General features: G+C 39.9%; 2 protein-coding genes across 2 annotated transcripts; one reads left to right on the forward strand and one right to left on the reverse strand.

The window, feature by feature from the left end:
• Positions 1-1,471: 1,471 nt before the first annotated feature.
• Positions 1,472-6,701, forward strand: LOC148884623 (proteinase-activated receptor 3-like). Its single transcript, XM_089020379.1, has 2 exons — positions 1,472-2,208; positions 3,744-6,701. The coding sequence occupies exons 1-2, from the start codon at positions 2,094-2,096 to the stop codon at positions 4,805-4,807; spliced, it is 1,179 nt and encodes a 392-aa protein (XP_088876505.1). The 5' UTR covers positions 1,472-2,093; the 3' UTR covers positions 4,808-6,701.
• Positions 6,702-6,835: 134 nt separating this feature from the next.
• Positions 6,836-24,447, reverse strand: LOC148884624 (synaptic vesicle glycoprotein 2C-like). Its single transcript, XM_089020378.1, has 13 exons — positions 24,335-24,447; positions 20,220-21,074; positions 16,151-16,331; positions 15,908-16,059; positions 13,880-14,013; positions 13,632-13,721; positions 13,439-13,549; positions 13,198-13,286; positions 12,318-12,482; positions 11,333-11,466; positions 10,166-10,369; positions 9,717-9,876; positions 6,836-9,513 (listed from the first exon to the last, which is right to left on the reverse strand). Exons 2-13 carry the CDS (start codon positions 20,824-20,826, stop codon positions 9,330-9,332), a joined length of 2,211 nt encoding a protein of 736 aa, XP_088876504.1. The 5' UTR covers positions 20,827-21,074; positions 24,335-24,447; the 3' UTR covers positions 6,836-9,329.
• Positions 24,448-24,835: the final 388 nt, after the last annotated feature.

Raw genomic sequence — 24,835 nt, forward strand, 5'->3', positions numbered from 1 at the left:
TCGCTTTCTCGGTCAGGGGCGTTCCTGACGTGACGTCACATCTGGCATTGTCATCAACTCGAAAAAAAGACTTCCTGAATATTCAGCACGAGTCTTAAAACGTAAAATATAGCTATATGCCGTGGAATCTTTGTGAAATACGCTCAGTAGAAGTCATTTGAAGCCATTTTACAAATTATGGACACAACTTGTCCGAAGGCGTCGATTGTCCTTTAAGCGAGGAGTTGTTGAGTCAAATCCATGAGAGTCCACTTCCTAAATAAAGTTCCTTCGCGAAGACCCACTCACAGAAAGGCTTAATTGTTTTTGATTTACGCTGTTAAGAACATAAAATCCAGAACATGATGACATGGAGCTTTGTTTAAAGTAATTTCACTCTCGTTTCCAATACGTACTGAGCTCCTTCGCTGGCATTTCCTTGCGATAACACTGTTTCCTGTTGCTTACTCTTCTTGACTTATTTTTGGGACCAGCAAATCTAAACAAGTGTTCTTCCTCCTGCTTCAAATTAGGAAGGAGCCAGCTCATGTGAGCGCCATCTTGTTTTTGTGGTTGTGACAAGCAGATTGATGTCAGTGGTTTTAATATGATCATACGACTCGTTGACAAAGGAGAGAAAGTTATGGATCAAACATTAATTCTAGCTACAACCTTATCGCAAAATATAATCCCAAACTAATATCAGATCTAGCCTCATCACTGGCTTTATATATATTTGCTTGTTAAATCAAAATGGCCGCCACATAATGCAATACAAAAATTGCACTGCATTGTGGGATTATTCTTCATAATGAAACAAAATAAATCAATATATTTTGTCACATTCCCGTTTGGATATTGGATATTGGATATTGGATATGCCTTTATTAGTCTCACAGTGGAGAAATTTACATTTCACAGCAGCAAAGTGATGAAAGGAATGAAAGTAGAAAAACAAAATACATGAGCTGCTGGAAAGGCAGCCACTCTCGCGGCGCCGTCTTGAAGTCAAAAGAACAAAAAAAAAACTACATAACAAATAATATGACAGCATAGAGACACTATGACAAAACAAAGACACAGAGAGACATTCATTCTTCAGGACTTGCTGTACGCTCTTTGTGATGACATGAAGCAGTTCTAGATGAAAGAGGAGGGATCAAAGCGTCTTTCCACCAGTGGATCAGGGACATTATGGTGGAATGTGCACGTCAACTACAAGCTAAATGTTGAAAGCAAACACGCAGCTGTAGCATCCATTGATGAAAAGAGATTGTCTCACATCTCCTTTTTTTTGCGACCAATGGGTGGCGCTGTTGGCCCTGCCTGCAGCTGCACAGGTCGTTTTAATCAATAATAATAATAATAATAATAATAATAATAATAATAATAATAATAATAATAATAAATGCATTTAATTTTAAGTGCCTTTCAAAACTCTCAAGGTCACTTTACAGGCACAGGTTAAGTTTTTCTCTGGGTGAGCAGCGGCAGCCACACGTGGCAATTAAAGGACACAGCTTTGGTTCACCTTGTCATGTTTTACCCATGGTTTTGTTTGCTACTTTGAACCTTTTTGTTCTGATGACTTTGTTGTTTGAGATTTTGTTCCTGCTGACTTTATTTAATACAATTTGGCAAAAACACGCTGCTCCTCCCTCCTGCCTGCTTTTTTTGGGGTCCACTACCTTGCAAATTGTGACAATTTTGTTGTATTTGTATTCATTTTTATGTGGTTTTTAATCAATGCGACTTGATAGTGACGTTTTAAAGACGTCATTTAAGCCTGCCATTTGAAAACAAAACTGACAAAAACTCCGGAAGTGGAGTCACTCGTGTTGAGACAAGTTTATCGTTTCCTGGCAGATATTTCCTTTGCATGTAGGTAGTTATGACACTCACGATGAGTGATCATATTTCAAAGCCAAATTGGAGGTATGGGATATCGAATCCACATGAAGAAAAAAATAAAAATAAGATTTGCAATCGCCATTCTGCCACCTTTGAACATTGTAAAGCACTATTGGCATGATGATCAGAAACATCCCGGGTCAGAATCTAAAGAGGCCAACCCACATGAAAGTTTTTTTTCTCTCTCTCTTATGGTGAAGTGAATGAGTAACAGAGTGCGTGGAGCTGCATGCGGGTCAAAGGCTCCCAAAAACATGGGGAAATATTTATTTTTGTTGGTTCTGGTGCTCTGTCTCAATGGAACGCTTCAGAAGAAAGGTAAGAGATTATAAAATTATACATCTTGAAATGTATGAGCATATTTATTGTTTGTTTGTTTGTTTTTTTTACACTTTATTTTCACTTTTAACACCGATGTTGATTCAGGTAACGTGTTTTGCCCAGGGTGTGCCTCACACAATCCAAATGTTTTTCAATGTGTTTTCACAGCTGAGCTTCCTAGGACACTTTGTACTTTACCGCCCCCGCTAACTTTATTCTCATGAGAGTTTGGTCGTATTTTTGTAGGACAGTTGGAATGAGCAAAAAAGACAAATAATCACTATTTGTGGACGTTTACCTTTATCAGCTTGTTTGGTCTTGTAACTAAATATATTTTCTGATAACTATGTCATCATAGGAGGAGATTTTGACAAAAGTTGCTCTTAATATGTTGGTGTGTTGCAATCACAGATTTGCTATTTCATAATCTTTTTTTCTGTTCATTGTATCATCCCCTAAGGGTATTTTTTTTTTAAAAAAATACCGGCTACTAGGTTTTAACATGCTCAAGCAAGAAAAACAAACAAACAAACAAACAAATAAAAAAAACAAATAAATACATAAATAAATAAATACATATACAGTATAAATAAATAAATAACTAAAATAATTGATTATATTGTACTTATTAAAGCGATGATTATATATTTTTAAATATGAGATAGAAGTCTGTAAAGTTTAATTGTCTGACTGATCACTCACCTTCAATATTAGGTACTGTATTTGGTGATTTATTTTTGCATTTTTTTATATAACAATATATAAATACATATAATAATAAATATAATAATACATGAATAAACACATACATAATTAAATAAATAAATGAATGAATAAATAAGTAAATGAGTAAACAAATACAGTAAAGTCTCGTTATATCGATATCGGATATATCGATAGTCCCGGTTATAGCGATATTTTTTCGGACTCCCTTGAATATCGATATAAACGAGACTTTACTGTATATATGAATGAATAATGAATAAATAACTCAGATTTAATATCTATTAAGGCTCTGATTGTTTTTTAAATAATAAATAAATAAATAAATAAGTGAGTGAATGAATAAGTAAATGCACGAATGAATAAATGAATAAACAAAAGAATACAGAAATAGGATTACATATCTATTAAGGCCCTTATTATTATTATTATTATTATTTTTAGTATGAGATAGAAGTTCATAAAGTTGGTTTTAATAGTCTGGCCGATCACCCACCTTCAATTGAGGTATTTGGTGACATAGTTCATTTTTTTTGCAATTTTTTACATAGTTGTTGATCTGTGATAATTTCAAGCCTAAAAACACATATTTTTGGGTCATTACATCATCACTTGACAATATTTTGACTAACTGCTCTTGGATCTGGAGAACTTTGACTAAAGCCTGTAATTTGAGAAATCAATGTGTTTATTTATTGTACATTTTCAAGTACGTTTTTTTGGTATCATACGGAAAACTGTTTTGTCATATTTTGCTAACATGACAGTTTTTCTTTTCCAGTGTACCTAATGGATTATTTTTGTTGCAGGTAAAAAGAAGTCAAATATTCAGATACAGAAGAATATAACCCAAGTTCTGTTTCCAAGAACCTTCAAAGGACAACTTGTGGCACAGACCCGCTTGTTCTCTTCGAATAGGACCCATCTGCCCGCCGCCGTACCTCCAAGGCTCCGATTACTAAACAACGGAACCGCTGGGTACCTGAATGGCCCGTTGAGCACCAAAGTCCTCCCCGCAATCTACATGCTGGTCGTGGCGGTGGGGATCCCGGCCAACGTGGCCATCCTGAGCGCGCTGGCCGCCAAGGTGCGAGTGGTATCATCGGCCATTCTCTACAGCAGCCTGGCGGCCTCTGACCTCCTCCTGCTAGTCTCGCTCTTCTTCAAGGCCCACTATCATCTCCATGGCAACCACTGGGTACTGGGAGAGGCCGCATGCCGGGTGGTCACGGCTTGTTTCTATGGTAACCTCTATTGCTCGGCCCACACGTTGGCCTGCATCAGCATCCAGCGCTACTTGGCCGTGGTCCATCCTTTTACTTACAAACGTCTCCCAAAACGTTGCTACACTGCCTGGACCGCCGTGGCCGTCTGGGGGGTGTTCGCCGCCGCCGTCACGCCCCAGTTGTTAGTGCGGCAAAGCTTTCGTATCCCCGAGCTGGGCCGCATCACCTGCCACGACGTGCTGCCGTTGGACCTCGGTTCGCATATCTTCCTGCTACATTACAACCTCTTTTTGACACTGGTGGGACTTTTAGGCCCGCTGGTGGTGACGGTTCTTTGCTACGGTCGGATCATGTGCGAGCTGCAGCGGTCGCATCTGGACTGGGCCGCTTACATGAAGGCCAGTTCGTTGGTATTTGCCATTTTCCTAGTTTGCTTCACGCCTGCCGGCGTGGTGAACTTCCTCCATCACGTGCAGCTTTTTGTGGACGGAACAGAAGGTTCCTACGCGGTCTTCAACGTGGCTGTTTGTTTGTGTTGCATACACGCCTGTTTGGATCCTTTTCTTTTTCTTCTCATGTCCAGATCCGTTGGGTCCAAGTTGTATTACATCACCTCTCAGCCAAAAAGCTACAGTATATCTTCTTGAGGAATCTTATCTATTACAGTAAAGTCTCGTTATATCGATATTCTCGGGAGTCGGAAAAAATATCGATATAACCGGGACTATCGATATATCCGATCCTGCGGCATGTAAATTTTCTCCTTACGTTCATAGAAATAGTATCGTAATAAGCAGTACTATCGATATAACCGATATCGATATAACGAGACTTTACTGTAATTACAAATACAGGTAACATCCGACTTACGAACGAGTTTCGACCAAACGGTCGTAAGTCGAAATGGTCATAAGTCAAAATCCATTCAAAATGTTGAATAGAGACTTGGAGGCGAAATGACATGCAAACTCCCCCTCCGGCGCCATCACACGGTCGATTGCTGTGTGAGAGTGAGACGCTGGGTGCCTGGCCAAAATTGTCCTACGCGTTGCCGGCCTGCTAGCGCGATGCGGTGCAAGGCGTAGAATTTAAATTTAAAAAATGGGGTCTGGAGGTCGTGGTCCTAAGTACGGGTGGTTGTAAGTGGAGCTGGTCGTAAGTCGGATGTTACCTGTATACTCAAATCGAAATCCAATGTTTTTCCCTCTTTGGATCATTACAAAGGTAGTTTAAAGAAAATGACAGTATTTTCGGGAATGTAAGGGGCATGTTCACTTAATGACATTTAAAAACATTTTCCTTACATAAGGTGCACCGCGTTATAAGGGGCAACTTCAATTACATATTTTAAAATGTTTTCCATACATAAGGCGCACCGGTTTATGAGGTGCATGGTCACCTTTCGAAAAATCTTTTCTTTTAGGTGTGCCTTATTGTGCAGAAAATATGGAACATATCTGCAAACTCCTGACTGTTGCCGCGACTATGATCCATTGCTATATCTTTTAACTCATTCACTGCCAGACGTGTTCAAAAATGTGTCTACTGCAGTGCCAGGGTTTTTGTTCGTCACTTGAATCCCAGGATCCACAGAATATTGAGTTTTAGGACTACATAAACATTCACTACAGTTTTAGAAACCCTAGACTCTTGTTTCTTCAGAAAAAGAGTTAATTCCTAAATTATATGGGTCTGGAGTTATATGAGCTGGAAATGAGGGTGGCTGTCCAAAATACAATGCGATACATACATACATACTGGTTTGTATAGTGATTTAACAACAGCTGAAGCTGGAACAAAGCGCTTACATGGAAAAAAAGGAAAATCTGCCCCCTTGTGGATAAGAAAAAAAAACATTGCCAGATGCCAAGGCTTTATCGACACCCAAGTATGAAACAAAACCCGAACAAATTCGGGAATGGCACTCTATGTCATATTTTTAATTCCCGAATAAATTTGTGAATGGCAGTAAATGAGTAAAATGTTTTTTTTTAGGTTTTAGGTTTAGGTTGTTAATTTTAATCATGGCCAGTGGCCATAAAAGTCATGTTGAGTGTACATAACAGTTTACAATTTTAACTCGCATTTGAAGATGATATGACTGATTATGCATGACCAAGATTTTCATTTAAATAAGATGCGTGCATATACAAAGATGTAATGTGAATGTAAAAAAATATACATTTTTAGGCGCTTCAGTGAATTTTGCCGGACAAAGTTTTCACACATCTTAACAGTGTTTTATTCTCGTTTGTTAATACAACTAATATATGGAAGCTTTTATTGGACATAATCATCTTTTCAGTATTTTTTTTTTTTGTTATAGCTATTATCTTTGAATTTTGTCCAAGTGACAGTTTACCAGACATGTAGCGCTGAAAAGAGGCAAGGCATAGAAAAGGCATTTCCTGGACTTCCGGTGACGGGAAGTACCGAGACACGCCTGTAATCACACAATCCCTAAAGAACTAGGAACAAAGTACAGGAATGCTATTTCACTTATGTAACTTGGCTTTGTTTAAATAAAGTTATTTTAATTCTTACTTGATTCAGGTCATCTGTTTTTCAAGTTTTTTTATTTGATTCTTTCATACAAACCGCCCTACCCACTCTCGAGGACTTGCACACTGCAAGAATCCAAACAAGGGCGCGGAAAATCCTACTGGACCCTCCGCACCCTGCACACCACCTTTTCCAGCTACTTCCCTCAGGAAGGCGCTACCGATCCATGCGCACCAAATCCAGAAGACATTTAAACAGCTTCATCCCCCAAGCTATTAACCCTTTAAACAGTGCTTCTTTGCAATTTTTTGATGATGATACTAGTGCAGCGTGTTCTACCGGAAACACATTCCTTGTGTGTTCTACATACTAGGCAATAAAGATTATTCTGAAAGGCAAGATTTTTTTTTTTTTTACATCAGGGGCATATCGGTCAGATTTTTCCTACTTGAGATTTTTAAAACAAGCTGATTACCGAATAGAACATTCAATTACAATTACATATATGAAAAAAAACCAACAATGTGCAGCTGATTTCAAATGACAGCTTTTATGTAGACGCCACACACGGCATTCACCACATATACTTTTTTTATGAAAATACATCATCCAGCCGCGCAGGGGCAACATTTTGGCAACAACAACATGGCATCATGTCACCACTCATGACCGTGTGACAAAAACAGGACAAGGGAAGAAACGATGACGGGCAACGAGAAAGAAGGACATTCTGCAACACACATGCGGGATTTGGAAACAGGGACTGAGTAGGGAGTGGCGTCCATATAGTCAAAGGGGGGATTTCCACTTTGAGGAGTTTGAGATAGTAGAGAAAGTAGGTCAACAAATTTGTTCCACCCTAAATTTAAAAGCATCAATATTTTGAACTTGACCAACTGAGAAGAGACAGAATCAAAGTTATCATATTTAAACTTTTCATGCTGTTGTATGCTTAGTTGGACGAACACAAGGTCCACAATGGAAGCACAGAAAATCTGGAGTCAATGGCTGCGTCCCCTACCGGCAGTAAAAGACAATCTTTCTGTGTTCGAGCCTTTGTTCACATTGTCCGAACAAACATCTCTGACACCAAAACATTTAGGGAAAAATAACATCCCTTTCACAAAAATGCCTTTTTGCTTAATATCTAATATGGCTAGGAGATGTATAGAGGTGATGGGATGGATATCAGAGAAAGCTGGATCACAAAATACAGTCAGCTGAAATTTAAATAACACTTTCCCATTTAAAGTTTTCCCCACGGAAGACACAACAAAGCAGCAAAAGCTTCCAGCCACGTTTGAGAAGCGAGAAAGAGAGTCACCACATCAGAGGAATTTGAGACAAGGGAAGACACAATCAGGGTAGCGACAAGGAGAACGAGCAGCCATTGAACATGGAGGAATGGTGTTGGCGTGTGATTGACGAAAGCAAATTAGAAGATAGTTCCACAGAGAAGTGTAAATAAAGTAGTTAGCAGCAGAGGATATATTGAAAATGAAAAAGCCAAAATCTTGCAATGAAAATGCTACATTTTGCTTTTAAAACTGTATTTTTTAAACCACATGCACAATTATCCTTTAACTCATTCACTGTCATTCCCGAATTTATTCGGGTTTGGTTTTTCTTGCCTTTAAAGCGCTGGTCAGACCTCTGGCAATGTTTTTCCCTTCCACGGGGGGGCAGCATTTACCTTTTTGTCCATGTTAGCGTTTTGTTCCAGCTTCAGCTATTGTTAAAGCACTAAATATTTATATATTTATGATATATTCATGACATTTTTTTGGGTGCAGTTGTACGTTTCAGTCTTCTGAAATTTTCTTTTTGCATGGAGTACTTTGTTTATCTTTTAACGCCTCAAATTTTGTTGCTGTAGATTGCACGTTTCCCCATTGTGGGACTATTAAAGGCTTTCTGATTCTGATAACTCAATATTTATGTATTGTATTGCATTGTAAATTTGTATAGCCGCCCCCATTTCAAGCTCAGAGAACTGCAGACCGATATAACTTAAGAACTAACTCTTTTTTTATGATGAACGAAAAGCATCTAAGGTTTCTTCCACTGAATTCAAAGTCTATGTAGTTCTAAAAGTCAATATTCTGTGGGTCCGGCAATTTGAGGCAAAATGACAAAAACCCTGGCATTGGAGTGGACATATTTTTGCACATATCTGGCAGTGAATGAGTTAATACAGCAGAAGATGACAAATTCCAAGAATCTGAGTGCAGTTGGCACTCATTGAAATGCATTGAGAAAAAAGAGGAATTCGATGAATAAAATGTAATCATTGAATTGTATGTCATTGATGATAGAAAAAAATATATTTTATATCAAATAAATAATTTGTCGCTGTCCACTGAAAAGCATGAATCTTTGATTTTTGTTAGTTATTTACTTCCTTTTGAAATAAAAATCAAAAATAACGATTTTTTGAGCCACGTTGAAAAATGAACATAACAAACAGAATATGGAGATTTTTGCTTTATGTTGGCAGTATGGAAATAAGTTAGGGAATAAACTGACTTAGAAAAGAAATAGATTGTCATTTATGACCAGCAATAATATATAGAAAATTTAGTGTTTAATGTGCAGGAAATCATTTTCAGTATTTTGGGGACCATATACAGTAAATCTATATGTGTGTGTTTGTGGTGAGGGTGAGGTTTACATAAGGACATTGACGCGCGTGTCAGGCAGCCGCAGGCCCACCAATCCGCCGGAGACCAGCACGCACGATGCCAGAAGGATGGGGATGGCTTTGGTGATGCCCACCAGAGAGCCAAAGATCAAGTTTCCCAGCACGGCGGCCAGCTTGCACATGGCATTGCAAAAACCAAAGCCGGTTCCTCTGCGGAAGAAGAAAAGATGAAACGTCAGACTTTGTTGGATTGAGGAGAGAGTAGTTGCAAAGCTGATTCAGATGAGCAGCTCATCAGGCACCTCTAAAACGACCCTTATGATTTGAATCAGGTGTGTCGTTCCTGGGAAAACTAAAAAAACAGGTAGGACAGCGTGGAGGATGTATCACATCATGATACTCAAGGCAGTCACCTTCTGTCGGTGGGGTAGAGCTCGGTTGTGACCACATCCAAGGAGTTCCAAGCGGAGATACTGAGGCCGTTGTAGAGACACAACATGAAGATCATCATGGATTCGCTTGTACCGAACCACAGGAAGAAGCAGCTGACTCCTGACAGTACCATGGAGCCCCCTTCAATGTGTAAAAGGGGAACAAACAGTCAAGAATTGAACCCCCAATGAAGGTAGGGTGAATGACCTTGTAGAGCTAGCTGGTAACTTGCTAAGCTAGCGGGTAACTGGCTATGTGTAATAATAATAATACATTGTATTTATAAGTGCATTTCAAAACTCTCAAGGACATTTTACAAGCCACTGTGAAAAAATAACAACATAATATTCACAATGTAAGCAATAGAAAGTATTTGGATAAACATGAAAAGTAAATTAACAAAGTATTTGCTGGTGTCTTCATATCGTACCCAACATGCTTAGACGGCCTATTTTGTCCATAAGAAGAGCCGAGACAATGTTGCCAGGTAGCACGGCTAACGTTCCCAAAAAGTTGACAAAGTAGACCCAGTATGCGCTGTAGTCGTCATCGAAGGTCATCTGACAGCCTGTTTTGTTGTGATGGAAGGAGCTGTTGACCACCCTTGAATTTGTTAACTTGAAGTCATCGATATCTGCAAAAAAAAGTAGAACAGAACTAGTCGTGGCCACATGGGGGCAGTAAAACACACAATGCCAAATAGTCATGTCAGATGAAATGGAGTTTGTTAATCATAATAGTTATACTATTAATATCAATAATGTCATCGATATCTGCAAAAAAAGTATAACAGAACTAGTTATGGCTACACGGGGGTAGTAAAACACACAGTGCCAAGTAGTCATGTCAGATGAAATTGAGTTTGTTAATCATAATAGTAATACTACGAGTAATACTATTAATATAAATAATATTAATGATAACTCATTCACTGCTATTCCCGAATTTATTCAGAAATTAAAAATATGACGTAGAGTGCCATTCATGATTTTTTTCTTGCGTAGGTGCTGATGAAACGCAGGCCACAAGGGGCAACGTTTTCCTTTTTTTCCGTGTTAGCGCCAGCGTTCACTCAACCCGTAAGTAACACACATATACACACAAACACTACTAACTTAAATGTACTGTATAATAGTCATCGGCACAGTACTGATGTATTGTCGTGTTTCTGAGGAACAAGTTATAATTTTTAAAAACACAAAGGTGCAAAGTCAATCAATTGGACACTCGGACAAGTGTAAATCCCACCTCAACAGATAATTTCCCAAATTGGCCCCGCTGTTCTAATTTTTTTCCGCCCTTACATGCTTGACACATTGCTCTGGGGTTTGGAAAAAAAATCTTTATTTTCCATGCGGCATCGAAAGCACCTTCCATGCCTTTGCTGTTTCCATGTTCAGCACTTTTCCAGAGTGCTGCTAGGGAAATTATTTGAAGACCCAGACTCCCACAAGGTCTGATTCTGCTCTGCTCTCTCGCCTTCTCTTTTTTTTTCTATATGCACTTCTGAAATGTTTCTATTGCACCAGTTGTGAGCAAAATATTTTAGTTTGAGGCCTCAGGCAGGCTCAGAGAGAGGAAATGCGCAAAAACATACCCGTGTTGTAAAAGAAGGAGTCTACAAAAGTGCAGTTATTGAAGGAGGAGCCCACCGAGGAGACATCTTCAAAATAGCAGTTGAGGAACGAGGAGTTGACAAAGGAAACCGCCTTAAACTTCATGCTGATGAACCTTGACAGACCATAAATGTTAACAAAAATCAGTATTTGTAATGCATTGTGATGTTATGGCAGTTTGTTGTAGCATGTTATGCTTGCTAATACTTTTGATGATAATAATAATAATAATAATAATAATAACTGAAATAGATAGAAAGCTAGCTAGCGAGCTAATAGATAGCTAACTAGATAGCCAGCTATCCAATACAGTAGTTAGCTAGCTAGATAGCAGCTAGCTAGCCAGGCAACTAATAGATAGCAAATAGATAGCTAGCTAGGTAGCCAGCCAGTTAGATAGCTCAATAGCTAGTTAGATAGCCAGCAAGTTAATTTGATGAGCCTCACGTGAAAGTGGTTTGTTTGTGTTGAATAATTAACTCCTCAATACAGTTGTTTGAGTAACGTGACAGTGTTTGAGACCATACTAGAAGAATGGTGTTGATGCTTTATGAACATTTCTGTTTCGTGTGCTTTGCCACCATCTTGTCAAAAATATATGCAATTTGGATCCCTTTTTTCCTAGATTTTTTGTGATATTTGCACAAGACATTAGCCTCTATCCTACAGTATGTATTCATTTCATAATCACGATAATATCGCTATATAAATGCGCTTCTTAAGGACAACATGTGTTTCATGAAAAAATGTCAACAAACGCCTGTATGTGCACATGTATAGTTTTTGTGTCCGTATGTCATATCCAGTGGGTGTCTATGGTGCCCCAAGATAAGTCTTTTCATTTCCTGTTAGAGGTGGAAATAGCAGAGGCAGAATAAATATGAACGGTCATGACAAATAGCGCAACAGGCGTGCAACATGTTGAGGTGAACATCTACGAATCCTAGTAATCGTCAGCCCACTTACCTGTCGTTAAGGAAAACGCCATTTTTGTGGATCTGGTTTTCCAGCGTGAAGTTGAAGGTAAAATCTTCGATGCGTTCGCTGGTGTGGATTTTCACCCTGGACGCGTATTCATCGGCTTGAAGGTGCTTGATCACATCAGGGAACCACACAGACAACCCATAGTACCTGCGTATTGAGTTAAAATTTGCTTTAATGGACCTATTAACTGGATCTGTCAACATTAAAAGCAACAAACTAAACCAAATAATACTCCAACCTTAGCTTCGGGTCAATTAACTCATTCACTGCCAGAGGTGCAAAAATGTATACTTTCCAGTGCCAGCATTTTATTAATTGTGTCAGTACTGTGCCGATGACTGTTATTGCGTTTTAGGACTCTATAAACATTCAATGCAGCATAAAAAAAACTTAGAATCTCTTCTTTCATCAGAAAAAAATGGTTAATTCCTAAAAAATATGGGTCTGGAGTTATATAAGCTTGAAATGACAGCAGCTGTCTAAAATACAATGCAATATATACATATTGGTTTATATAGCGCTTTAACAACAGCTGAAGCTGGAACAAAGCGCTAACATGAAAAAAAGGGAAATGCTGCCCCTTGTTGAAGGGAAAACATTGCCAGAGGGATGTTCAGTGCTCTATCGGCACCTAACAAGAAAAAACAAAACCCGTACAAATTTGTGAATGGATGAATGAATTTAATAAATAAAACCTCACCCGATAGAATATGACTTGACTAAAAGTATTCAAGTGTCGGACATTATCTGACTTCAGTTCAAACATTACCTCAGCAAATTTTAAATAATTTAATTTATTCATCCAAGTAACAAAAACTGGTTTAGGAACGCATATCAAATGAAATATGTCAATTGTATTTACCCAAAGGAGAGCGTAAACCAAACCGCTGCTAGTTTCATGGAGTTGTCTTTTATCGGGTATTCAAAGCATCTCATGAATGTGGACCAGATCTGTGAAAAAAATAATAAAAATAGGCTTATTATCATAACTGAATTACCATAAAGCCGGATGTTGACTAAATATCATCACATGAACAATTTAATTAGATGCCTAATTTGAAGTTGTTGTGACATTTGAGTTCAGAATTCGAACTAAAACTGACCCCTTGAAGCTCGCCCTTAATTTTGGACAGAAACTTGAAAACCGTCTTTCCAGACTCGCTCTTCAGCTCAACTAGCTCGTCCAGAAGTTTGGGGATCTTTATCCGATTGACCTGTAGGTGGGGAGACACTCGTCAAAAGGTTGCCAATTTTGGTTCAAGCCACGCGGGGGCGCTCTGAGAAATATAAACTCACCGTGAAGACTCTCTCCGGTTCTCCACGGGCTCGCATGTTCGTGTCATGGATGTGCTTGAGGACCATCCACGCCTCGTCGTGCTTGCCCATCTTGACGATATTACATTCAAAAGTTTAGTGGTGATTACATGAAGATCACTTGGCAAGGTTATAGTGCACTTTAGGGTCATTCTTAAATTACACCGAAAAGCGCAAGTTTATCCCTACCATTTTGGCAATTGTGCATGTCTTTGATTACACTCTCTTACCTGTAAGAAGAAGCGGGGGCTTTCAGGCATGAAGGTGAGTGCCACTACAGCTGAGACGCAAGGCAGTGCACACACCACCACAAATACTCGCCAGCTGTGGAACTGGTAGGCAGAGCCCATGCTAAAACTCCAACCTGGAACCAGAATTCCGCATAGCACACACAGTTTCTACCTTTAGCATCAGCAGACAAAAATAAGAATGAAAAACTGCCAAAATTGCATCAAATCAAAACGACGGCACGGGGTATTTATTTATTTATTTATTTATTTATTTATTTATTTATTTATTTATTTATTCATTTATTTGTTTATTTGGTTGTTTTTTGGATTGTTTATTTATTTGTTTATTCACTTGTTTATTTACTTGTATATGTATTCATGCATTTACGTATGTATTCATTTTCTTTAGATTGTTTATTATGTATTTATTTATTTGTTTATTTTTTATTTATGTATGTATGTATTTATTTATTTATGCGTTCATGTATGTATGTATGTATGTATGTATGTATTTATTTATTTATTTGGTTGTTTTTTTGGTTGTTTATTTATTTGTTTATTCACTTGTTTATTGTTTATGTATTCATGCATTTACGTATGTATTTATTTTCTTTAGATTATTTATTTATTTATTTATTTATTCATTCATTCATTCATTCACCTATCTGTATTTACGTTGGTCTTTATTTATTTCTTTATTTGGGGGGTTGTAGTTGTTGCAAATGCATTAACTCATTCACTGCTAGACGAAGTGCGAAAATGTCTCCACTCCAGTGCCAGGGTTTTTGTCATTTTCACTCAAATTCCAGGACCCACAGAATATTGAGTTTTAGGACTGCATAAATATTCAATTTGGTGTTAGAAACTTTAGAATATCTTCTTTCATCAGAAAAAAAATCATTAATTCCTAAGTAAGTCTGTAGTTATCTGAGCTTGAAATGGGGGCGGCTGTACAAAAGGCAAATTATGCCCCCCTGTGGGAGGGAAAAACATTGCCCGAGGTCTGACCAGTGCTTTGTTGGCACCCAGGCAAGAAAATACAAAACCCGAACAAATTCGGGAATAAAACTCCAAGTCATGCTTTTCAAATTCCGAATAAATTTGGCAATGGCAGTGAATGAGTTAAATGTGGGCATATTGATTACATCACTTTAAGTTGTGTTGGCTTGCATGTGGCCTGTGTGAGCCTCCTTCTGCCGAGTTCGGTAAAAAAAAAAGCTCATTAGGAGGATTTCAGCTATAATGGACTGTCGGCGATGGCTGACTGCTTGCAATACTCAATGTGATTTATGTGGCTACTCTACAGTAAGTGAGAACGCCTCCGACAACCACACAAGCGCACGCACGTATAAACACACACAGACAAATCGGCTTGTAACACACACTTAAGACTGGTCATAGCAGCAGATTTTACAGTTTACTTTTTAGGGATGATTAAAAAAAAGAAAGACACGCACACACATTCTCCATGAGTCAATGCAAAGGGCACTGCGGCGAAACACATTCCCCACAAAGCACTGCATCTTGCACAGAGAAAAAAAGGGGTTGAACCAGTGGCATCTAATCAATTGACCTCGATTATGTTCCTTTCACGGCACCTCGGGTCACATTAATGCGTCTCGTCAATCACTTTTTATGATAGGTAACAAGATGGATGGCACTTCTTCATATATATACGCTAATATATTTTAGGAGCTTGGTAATGGAACAACGACAGGGGGTTTGAAATCATAAAACAATCTATATCACACAAACCTGTAAAAAGAACATAAATAAAAATTGTTTGATGAATACTAAAACAATAGTCGACGATGCAATAGGAATGTCTTTGGAATATTGATTGTTCATTTTTGACAGTTATGTCTCTCGAAGGCCGACGTATAAAAGTAATGCATTTTGCACATTTTCTGGTGGTTGTTTACATTTAAAATGTAGTTATTACATTTTTCATGATCATGATTTTCTTGCCTAAGCAGGAACAAGGTTAACAATCAGGCTTGATGAATATTGTCGTCATCAGTCACTCACCGTAGTGTGGGATGATGGCCCACGCCATGGCCGAAGCATAGATGCCGCCAATCATCCAGAACATGCAGAGCCAACTCAGGTGCTCACCGCGCTTCTCCCGTGCTAGCACCTCGGCAAAGTATGAAAATACGATGGGCACAGCACCGCCAATCCTACAGATTGTGCACCAAAATTACACATTAACAATATACTGTATGACCTTCAGAAGCTAAGTTTTAACAACTTCCACTATGATAAACTTACCCGAATCCTGACAACATGCGGCAAAATAGGAAGGTGCTGTAGCCCTGCACAAATGAGGAGAGGAAGGCGAAGAAGCCATTGGTGGACAAGGATATTAGCAGGCACTGTTTGCGACCCAGCCTGTCTGATAGGCCGCCCCAAAAAAAGGCTCCGAACATCATCCCCAGGTACACGATGCTGCCTGGAGAGAATGAAGGATTGGACAGTGGTCAGAAATGTGTCAGTTTCGCAAGTTTTGTCATGCAAAGCAGGCATCTTTCCAAAAGAGATCATGACTGACTATTCAATGGTTATAATGGATTTTTCATTGTGGTTAGTTTTGTTTCATTCTTCGCCTCCTTTTTTTTTTAAATTCAGTTCGTTTTAATTCGTTTTGGAAATTGATATGATTGAGTTTTTATATTTTTGAAAATTCTTGTATTTATTAGTTTTTGGCAGCTATCTATTACCTATCTAGCGTGCTAGCGAGCTATGTATCTACTAGCTGTCTATTTGTGAGCTAGCTAGCTTCCTCTCTATTTGAGTTACTTCCGGGTTGAGTGAACGCTCGCCTGTGTAGCTGCCACTGCTCATCCACAGAAAAACTTATCCTGTGACTGAAAAGTGACCTCGAGGATTGTGAAAGGCGCTTATGAATGAAATGTATTATTATTGTTATTATTACTTGTAAATTAAGTACATTTTACCTGAAGCCGACAAGCGACCAAAAAAAAGGTTGAGGACCACTTCACTTCAGTAACTCATGTTCAAATCTTTTCCTGTTCTCAGGACAGTGTAGTTTGGGAGAGCACAGTTGTCAGGGCGGTAAATAATAGCGTTGTTCTCAACATGCTAATAAAAATGCTAATGTCTACGGAAGGTGGGGGTGAGTATGCCTCTTTTATTCTCTTCCGCCCTACTCTTTTGCGCCGTGTTTGCAGTGATGGGACAGATAGGCTGAAAGTAAAACGTTCTTATCGAGCTGCGCAGACACCGCGGCAATAGCCACCCCATTAATTACAAGGCGACAGCTGCTAACTCGTCACTGCGGAGGAGGCCATATGAAGCGAACCCTCAACTGACCAGCCGGTAGCGGGATGCGAAAACGAAACAAAATTGAAAGGAAAAAGGTCATTAGCGCTGCAAAAATGGGGCGAAACGTATAACGGTATAACGGAACAAACAATGCAAGATGCACACTTGAAGCCAACATGCTCTATATAGACTCATCGGCTCATTTGTTTTATGGCGGAGCTCACGCTGAGTTAGGACGTATAATAAAGGAAGGATAGGGTGGAGGAGACGTTGGTAGTTGTGTGAGGATACTTCCCTCGATTGGATTTGTTATTTGCTACAGGGTTCAGGCAAAGGTCAGACCTTTTGAAATCATACACTGCGTCAATGCCAAAAGTGAGACAAAATATCGTGTCGTTATCATTTACAGAACCTTTTACACACTGAGCGATCAAATGTTGATATTGCCGCTGTTTGAATTTGGACTTGACTTTGCATTGGTAGCACAGAGAGATAAACAAAGATGAACTTAGATAAGAAATAATCATTTTCATACAAGTTACGTTACCGTATTTTCACGATAATACGGCACAATATATTAAGAGCCGCAATGTATGTTACAGGTGAAATTTCTGCGTTAAACATATACACAAGACGCATTTTATTATCAAACGCAGACATGGTAAGATGCATTCTATTTTAAACAATTCAGTATCATGCATGCCCGCTCGTGTATGTTTTTAAAAAGGCAATACTAACAAAAATTAGTTCAGTTATACTATATTGACATATACAACAGTCACCTTATTTTTATTTATTTTTATCAAACCTCTAAATCAAATAAATCAAAGGAGAAGCTTCTGTAGTTAAGAACATTTTTTATTCATTTCATTACACAGTACCTGTCGAGGACCGTCCCGGATATGACGTAACCAAACCGTGTGCAAAGAGAAAAGCGATTTATGACGACAAAGCAATTATTCTAAAATGGCTACCGAGTCTAATCCAACACAATCCACATACATTTTACGCCTTTGGTAGCATGATTGGTATGTACATATTTGTTTTTTTCTCGATGTACAGTTCTGGATGCCTTTCGTAAAAAAATAATATGCGGTGACGCGCATAAAAAAATGCTAAGATTTATGCTAGCGCTCGCTAATTGCGTTAGCACAATCGTGATTTATAACGATCGCGTTTGAGAGTTAACTTAGTTGGTTGTTAATGAAAGATAATTAATATACACTGTAAATTTGGTTTATTTTTGTTGTAATATATGTACAAGGTGTGATTTGAAAGTGACCGCCTATTACTGTATATTACACTTTCACCCTTTATTAATTAAACTTGTGGACCACGAGTGACGTCGTAGAAGAGGAGTTGAGATGCCAAACCAGGCTGAGACAGTACAGTAATAGCACAACATTACATTCACTGCAATAATGTTTTTTCTTAATGTGGGGAGGAGATGGGGGGGTTATTAAGAATATTCATCTTGTATGGTCTCTACACATGGCGATTTGTGCTTCTTTTTTGAAATCTTAACTCCCCCTCGACACCTTTTGTGCAATGTTCTCGCATGGTAGCACATGCGAGCTGCTAATTTCCTCATTCAGGACACAAGGATGATGGACGATTCCCAGAGGAAAATGAGTGATTGACAGAGGCGTTTTAGCAGGGGAAGAATGAAACGTTAATTAGACCGACACCTGCCGAGCGCTGAGCCACGCTTACTGTTAATGTTCTCTGTACTTTTATTGAAGGCCTTTGAATCAACTTTGAGACTGTAAAGTTATGTGTGATCAAGTCAAAGCAAAATGTGATGCAAAAATCAATAGAATTTTGTCCATTTTGATTTGAAGACTTTGATTTGTAGAAGTCAATCCGATGAGTAGATGCGTTGATTTTAGCTTGAAGTTGACTTATCCCAATCGATTCAACCTCCAATAAATATCATACATTAGTGGACGTAGGCTTGATCATTTTGACCGCCAAGGGTACTACAAAAATGGATAAATGTAACCCAAGTGAGAGTTGTAAGACAGTTCTTTGTTCCAGTTCTGAAATTTTCCCTTTCATTATTTGCTTTCTTTTCAAAGCTTAATCATTAGACTATTCCTTTGATGAATACACTCCAGAGGCCGCTATTGATTTCTCTGATATTATTTTCGACCATAAACATCCAATGTATTTATTTATTTATTGCGAGCCACTTGGTGCTACATAATGTGACTCATTCTTTGTTCTCCCCCTCTCGTCTCCCACTACGAGATGACTCAAGTGTGAACTGTGGATGAATAATACAGCATCCTTCCACTCGCCGGCCGCATCATTAGGTACACCTGCACAACCAACTCATGATGGGGCCAACAGAGGTAGCGCAGCAACATTATTATTTTTTTGATTCTGTGCACCAGTTAGTCCCGGAGTACATCACTCATTATTGCATTCCCAAGATCAGGGGTTTAACGCCGTATATTAAAGAATATTTTTAAACATATTAAAGTATATTTAATATGTTGATATGTGTCTGCCGTTTGCACCACATTAACACTACTTTTTAATTATTTTGAAAAAATAACCGCCAGACGTGTCGGAAAAGTTGGCAACAATGGCCTTCGCTTCATCACAGTGCTCTCGCTGTGACCTTGTCGTCATGACAATACTGTGTTTTCACAAAAGGATGTAAAAGGCCTTATACTGAGGCGTCAACAATGATTGAATATTGTGGGGGGATAGCATGATTTGTCTGATTTAAGACAAATGCCTCCAAAACAAATACAAAAGCATAAATAAATAACAATAGACACACAAATACACATATAAATAAACCAATATATAAATAATAGTAAATACACAAATAAATACATGCATGCATAAATAATAAACACACTCAAATGCATACATGAATAAATAAATAACAGTAAATAAATACATAAATAAATAATTAAATACACAAATAAATAAGACATCATAATAATAATAATGCATTTCATTTATAAGCGCCTTTCAAAACTCTTAAGGTCACTTTACAGAAACAGGATAAGTTTTTATGCGGGTGAGTTGCGTTCCTTACCAAGCCATCCAGCGCCGGAGTTGGGCACGCACATGTCCGTCTCAGCGCTTGGTAGAACGAATCCCACAACGAACACCTCCACGCCGTCTGACATGAGCGCCAGGCCCAGCACGAAAAAGAGCTGCCACTGGAACCTCCCGTGACCACACTCCTGCATGATGAGCTCGTACTGCTGCGCCAGCTCTTCCTCATCGGCTTCCCGCTCATTCTCCAACTCCTTGATGCTCTTCGGAGCCTGGTCCGCAATTTGGCCCACAGCTATCTGTCCAGCCAGCTGTTTCTCATCCTGATATGCGGGCACGCCTTGGTATTCGCCCTCGTAGATCTCATCTTCGTCGTCGTGGCCCTCCGTGGCATCGCTGGATGCCCCATCTTCGTCGTCTGCTGCGTTGTCGTCATAGTGCCTGTCCACTTGTCCATACGAATTGGAATTGTTCTCCTCCTCGCCGTTGTTCTGGAATTGATTGTAGCTTCGATGCGTTGAGTATTCATCTGAAGTGCGGTCTACTGCTTTGTTGAAGTTCTTGCCGGCTTGCCTCTTGGCTTCCTTAGCAATGTCCTTGGCGCCTTTGACCAGGGAAGTCCTGCTGTTGTGTGTTTCGTTCATCTTTATGCAGACGGAGTTGAGCACCAAATGTTTGTAAGTAGCCTATTTCAGCAGCTCCAGTGGGTATAGCTGCGCAGGACGGACTTTGAGTAGTTTATAAAGTCAAAGCGAGCAACAGCCGGGAACGCCAGTCGGCTGCCAGTATAATAATTAAGGGCTGAGGTCAAACCCCATGGAGTTGGAGCGGAGGCCGTCAAAATTGGAAAACTTCTCAGTTTTGGAAGAGATCAGCAGACGAGGCCATCCACCTGCAGGAGCACAAGAAGAAAGCTCTACTGAATGCCCCATTGCAACGTCATGCAAAGGGTTTTTTATGGTTCTCTTGAAAATGTTTTCAAAATCATATCTTTTTACATACACCACCAGCTGTGATTAAAAAAAATCTGAATAACAAACTTAATTCTCTACTTATGAATACACTAGTTTGCCGCATATGGGTGAGTGGTTTTGAAGCGAACTACTTGAAGTAATCATGTCTCGTATTATTTTCTGGTATAATGGTGGACATTTTTTTTCACTAATTATTCAATCCACACTTTCATTACCCATTTTTACACTTTTTTGGTCACTGTGCTACCAAATCGTAACTGTAAGACAACACAAAAAATTCAAATCCTCCACCATTTGCCTGTTCCTTTACCCCCACAGCTTTAATTTCACCCTCTTTAAAAATCAGGTCATAAAAGCTCGCTTCCAGTATGTCAAAGCTAATTCATTTCAGTTTGATGATTCCCATCCAGGAACACATGTCAGCCCGTGCGATGAGCGCCTTTGGGGCTCCTTCCATGACCGCTGTCGCCACACAGGCCGTCGCCAAAGACCTGTCAGCACATCAGCGACTTGTCACCTGTACCACAAAGCCCTTTAGCTGTTAGAAGCAGGCCAAGAACCACATGGACACGCGAATTCATACTTTGAGGAAAGGACACTTAAGATATTTTTTTTCCTGCAATCAAGGGAACATGAACTGTGTCCTAATGAGAACTTGTCATTTATAAGAAACGTTTGTTCATCCCAATAGTCACCCTGTCCGAAATTGGGGTTTTACTGTTTTATTTTTCTCCCAGGAGAAAAAAAATACACTACAGTGGTGTCATGATTGGTTGTTTGTACTACATTGTAGTACTTACCCAAGAAAACAGCGAGATAGAGTGTCAGTGTGGTGCGTTAACAGCTTTGCGGCTGCCCATAGAGATGAAGGATGTGAAATCCATCTTTTCCACATTAGCACTAACGTGCTAGTGGTGCGTTTGTATCCACACACTCCCGGGAGCGCAGGATTGCAGACGTTTGGCTGAAGTGCCCAAATGGAGCGTGGCAGGTTGATGTATGGCGCCTCCGCTCACCTTTTGCTCGGTGCGATGAGATAAAACATCAGTCGGGATCAGTCATTTGAACGGAGGCGCGCTAGGGGGGCTTGCGGGAAGGCGCTCGAGAGAGTTTGGTGCAATGCAGCAGCCAAATGAAGCGGGAAATGGCTCGTCACTAACTTTTCTTTTGGCCCGAACGGGTGATGAGGAGGCAGCTGACCCTGGCCATAGATGCACCCGTCAAGGCCCAGTATGCAGTGAGTGCCCTTTAAATTAAAAGCCTTCTGGGGGACTTTGTGGTCTTGACCCCTGCAAACTCTTTGGAGCAGCTCTGGCATATGCCATCTGATACATAGCTCCGAATATTAACATTTTTAAAAATGATTCGGAGAAGTTGAGATTTTGATTGCTTATTGATTAAAATGGGTGATTGTAAGGTAGAAAGTGAACTACTGAGTATTACCACAGATGACACAACAGATTTGAAGAAGCGAGATATTCCCTATCCATGGTGTTGCAGTATTCCAAACTATGATATATCTCAAAATCACATGTGCAGTGCTTTTTAATTGACAAAGAAACCACCATTCTTGAGGAAAACCACACCGCTCAGTAAAATTCCTGAGAGGGATTAAACAATTTTCCTGACTGCAGTGCCGTAACGGCCCATTGATATCGCGCTGTCACTTTCATTAATCACTGACAACACCATATACTGTACTCTTTGGACAATGCTGTGGTGAAATAAGAAAGCCACTTTACGTGTTCTGCACCGACTAAGCAACCATCGGCATGTGACATCCAGGTTGACAATATGGAAATGTAGCGCCCTGCAGGCTAGCTGCGGCGCCCGCAGATGGCTGCAGTGAGCATTAGCTAATGTGCACATGATGTGAACACAAAAAAGAAACACATTCCAAAGCTTGCTACAGATGCTGTGCAATCCAGCATACAGGTTTGTTGGGAATGTATAGTGTTTGCCTTATTATGTTAGAACCTTCTCTAATCTCTAAAATATTAAGCCTGACAACTTCTGACTACAATGCAATAAGATAACAATAATGAGTCATCGGTGAAAACCTCTCCTTTGCAATTCTTGAGAATTTGAGCCTCTCATTAAAGTAAGACAAAATTCTACCTGAAATACGTATTGCGTGTATATTTTTACTGTCATGATTTGCAAGATGGTTGTGGTGGTGGACCCCAAAGAACCAGGCAAGAGGGAGGATTAGTGTGTATTTGACAATTTGTATTAAATAAAGTCGGCAGGAACAAAATGTCAAACAACAAAGTCATCAGAACAAAAATGTCCAAAGTAGCAAACAAAACCACGAGGAAAACATTACAAGGAAAAACAAACATGACAGGGTGAAGCAATGACCCGACACTGAATGGTCGTGCCGGGAGTTCTATTAACTGCCACTGATTAAAACGACCTAACACCTGTGCAGCTGCAGGCGGGGCCCTACAGTGCCACCCGTTGGTCGCAAACTGAATTGTTACATTTACCAATTAAAAAATATTTTTACAGCTCCACGTTTCTGGACTATTTTAACAAAGTACTGAGGAGAAATTTCCAAACTACATCAGAAACTTAAAATAGGTAAAGGAGAGTTCAGTAACCTGAACATCCACTTCAGCACAGCCACAAAATATTGATTCCTCATTACCCCGCACCACTTCATCCATCACAAAAGGATCCAAACTTCAACTGAAACTCCTCCAAGCAGACTTGAGAGTCCTCTGCAGCCTGTAGCTCATTTCAAGTGTATGGTGGAAAAGGCATCAATCATCACGGGAGCCGTTTGACGACCGTTAACGTCCTGTAATTAGATTTCTGTAGGCTGCCCCGCTCAGTGAGCGTCCATCCTACAAACCCCCACCTTTCCCCACCCCGCCACCTTCGGGTCCGCTCACGCTGCAGCGCTTTTCTGAGTAATGGCTGCATGTGTTCCTACTCCCACCACCCCTCCATCCCCACTTTATTACACACCCTCTGCAGCCTCACCCCAAAAAGGGGTTTGCCTCTGTACTGTTTTTGCCAACTACATTCTGCAACTTTTCAAGCTCCCGTGGAAAACAAAATTTACCCAACTTTTCCTTCAATCCCTAATAAACTTAGCGAGGAAGACAACAAATGTGCTAGGGCATGCAACACCCGCTGTTTGCAAGTAGAATTAAAAATGTGAACCACTCACCATCGTTGAGATTGCATGCCTGCCAACGCGGGGGAACGTGTGAGATTTCACGCTTGTTTCAATTGAGCTGCTCGATGCTGCAGTCCGACACGAGCAAGAGAAGCTGAGTGGAGGTTGGAAAGCGTGAGTGCCGGGAGGGGAGAGGAAGGGGGAGTTGGGAAGGAGGTAGGAGGAGCTGCACGAACTGAAATAATCAATAGGATATATCCAACAATTGCGCGAGACAGTCGGTGGAGTACAAACAAGCAGTCAGGGTGGGCTTGGGATGAGGAGGGGGGTCGTGAATGATGGGACCCCAGGGGAGGAAGTTCACTCAGGGATCACAGATTGCCTCAGAGTGAAGTAGTGGTAGACTCACCTGCCTCACAGCTTTTAGGTTCAGGGTTTGAATCTCCAATACAACCCCCCTGTGGGGACGGGGCGTATTCTTGGTCAAGTCTGAATTGTCCATACGTGAAAATATAAGTCGGAATTTGTCTATATATGCCTAGCAACTGACTG

The sequence above is a fragment of the Hippocampus bargibanti genome, linkage group LG18, assembly GCF_051943395.1.
Source record: "Hippocampus bargibanti isolate YZ-2025 linkage group LG18, ASM5194339v1, whole genome shotgun sequence".
Lineage (NCBI taxonomy): Eukaryota > Metazoa > Chordata > Actinopteri > Syngnathiformes > Syngnathidae > Hippocampus > Hippocampus bargibanti.

Coding starts and splice junctions, on each gene's coding strand:
- LOC148884623 (XM_089020379.1), top strand. CDS start 2,094: ATGAGTAACAGAGTGCGTGGAGCTGCATGCGGGTCAAAGGCTCCCAAA. Junction 2,209..3,743: donor TGGAACGCTTCAGAAGAAAG/GTAAGAGATTAT, acceptor TTTTTGTTGCAG/GTAAAAAGAAGTCAAATATT.
- LOC148884624 (XM_089020378.1), bottom strand. CDS start 20,826: ATGAACGAAACACACAACAGCAGGACTTCCCTGGTCAAAGGCGCCAAG. Junction 14,014..15,907: donor GGCCATCATCCCACACTACG/GTGAGTGACTGA, acceptor TTCTGGTTCCAG/GTTGGAGTTTTAGCATGGGC. Junction 13,722..13,879: donor GCCCCCGCTTCTTCTTACAG/GTAAGAGAGTGT, acceptor AATATCGTCAAG/ATGGGCAAGCACGACGAGGC.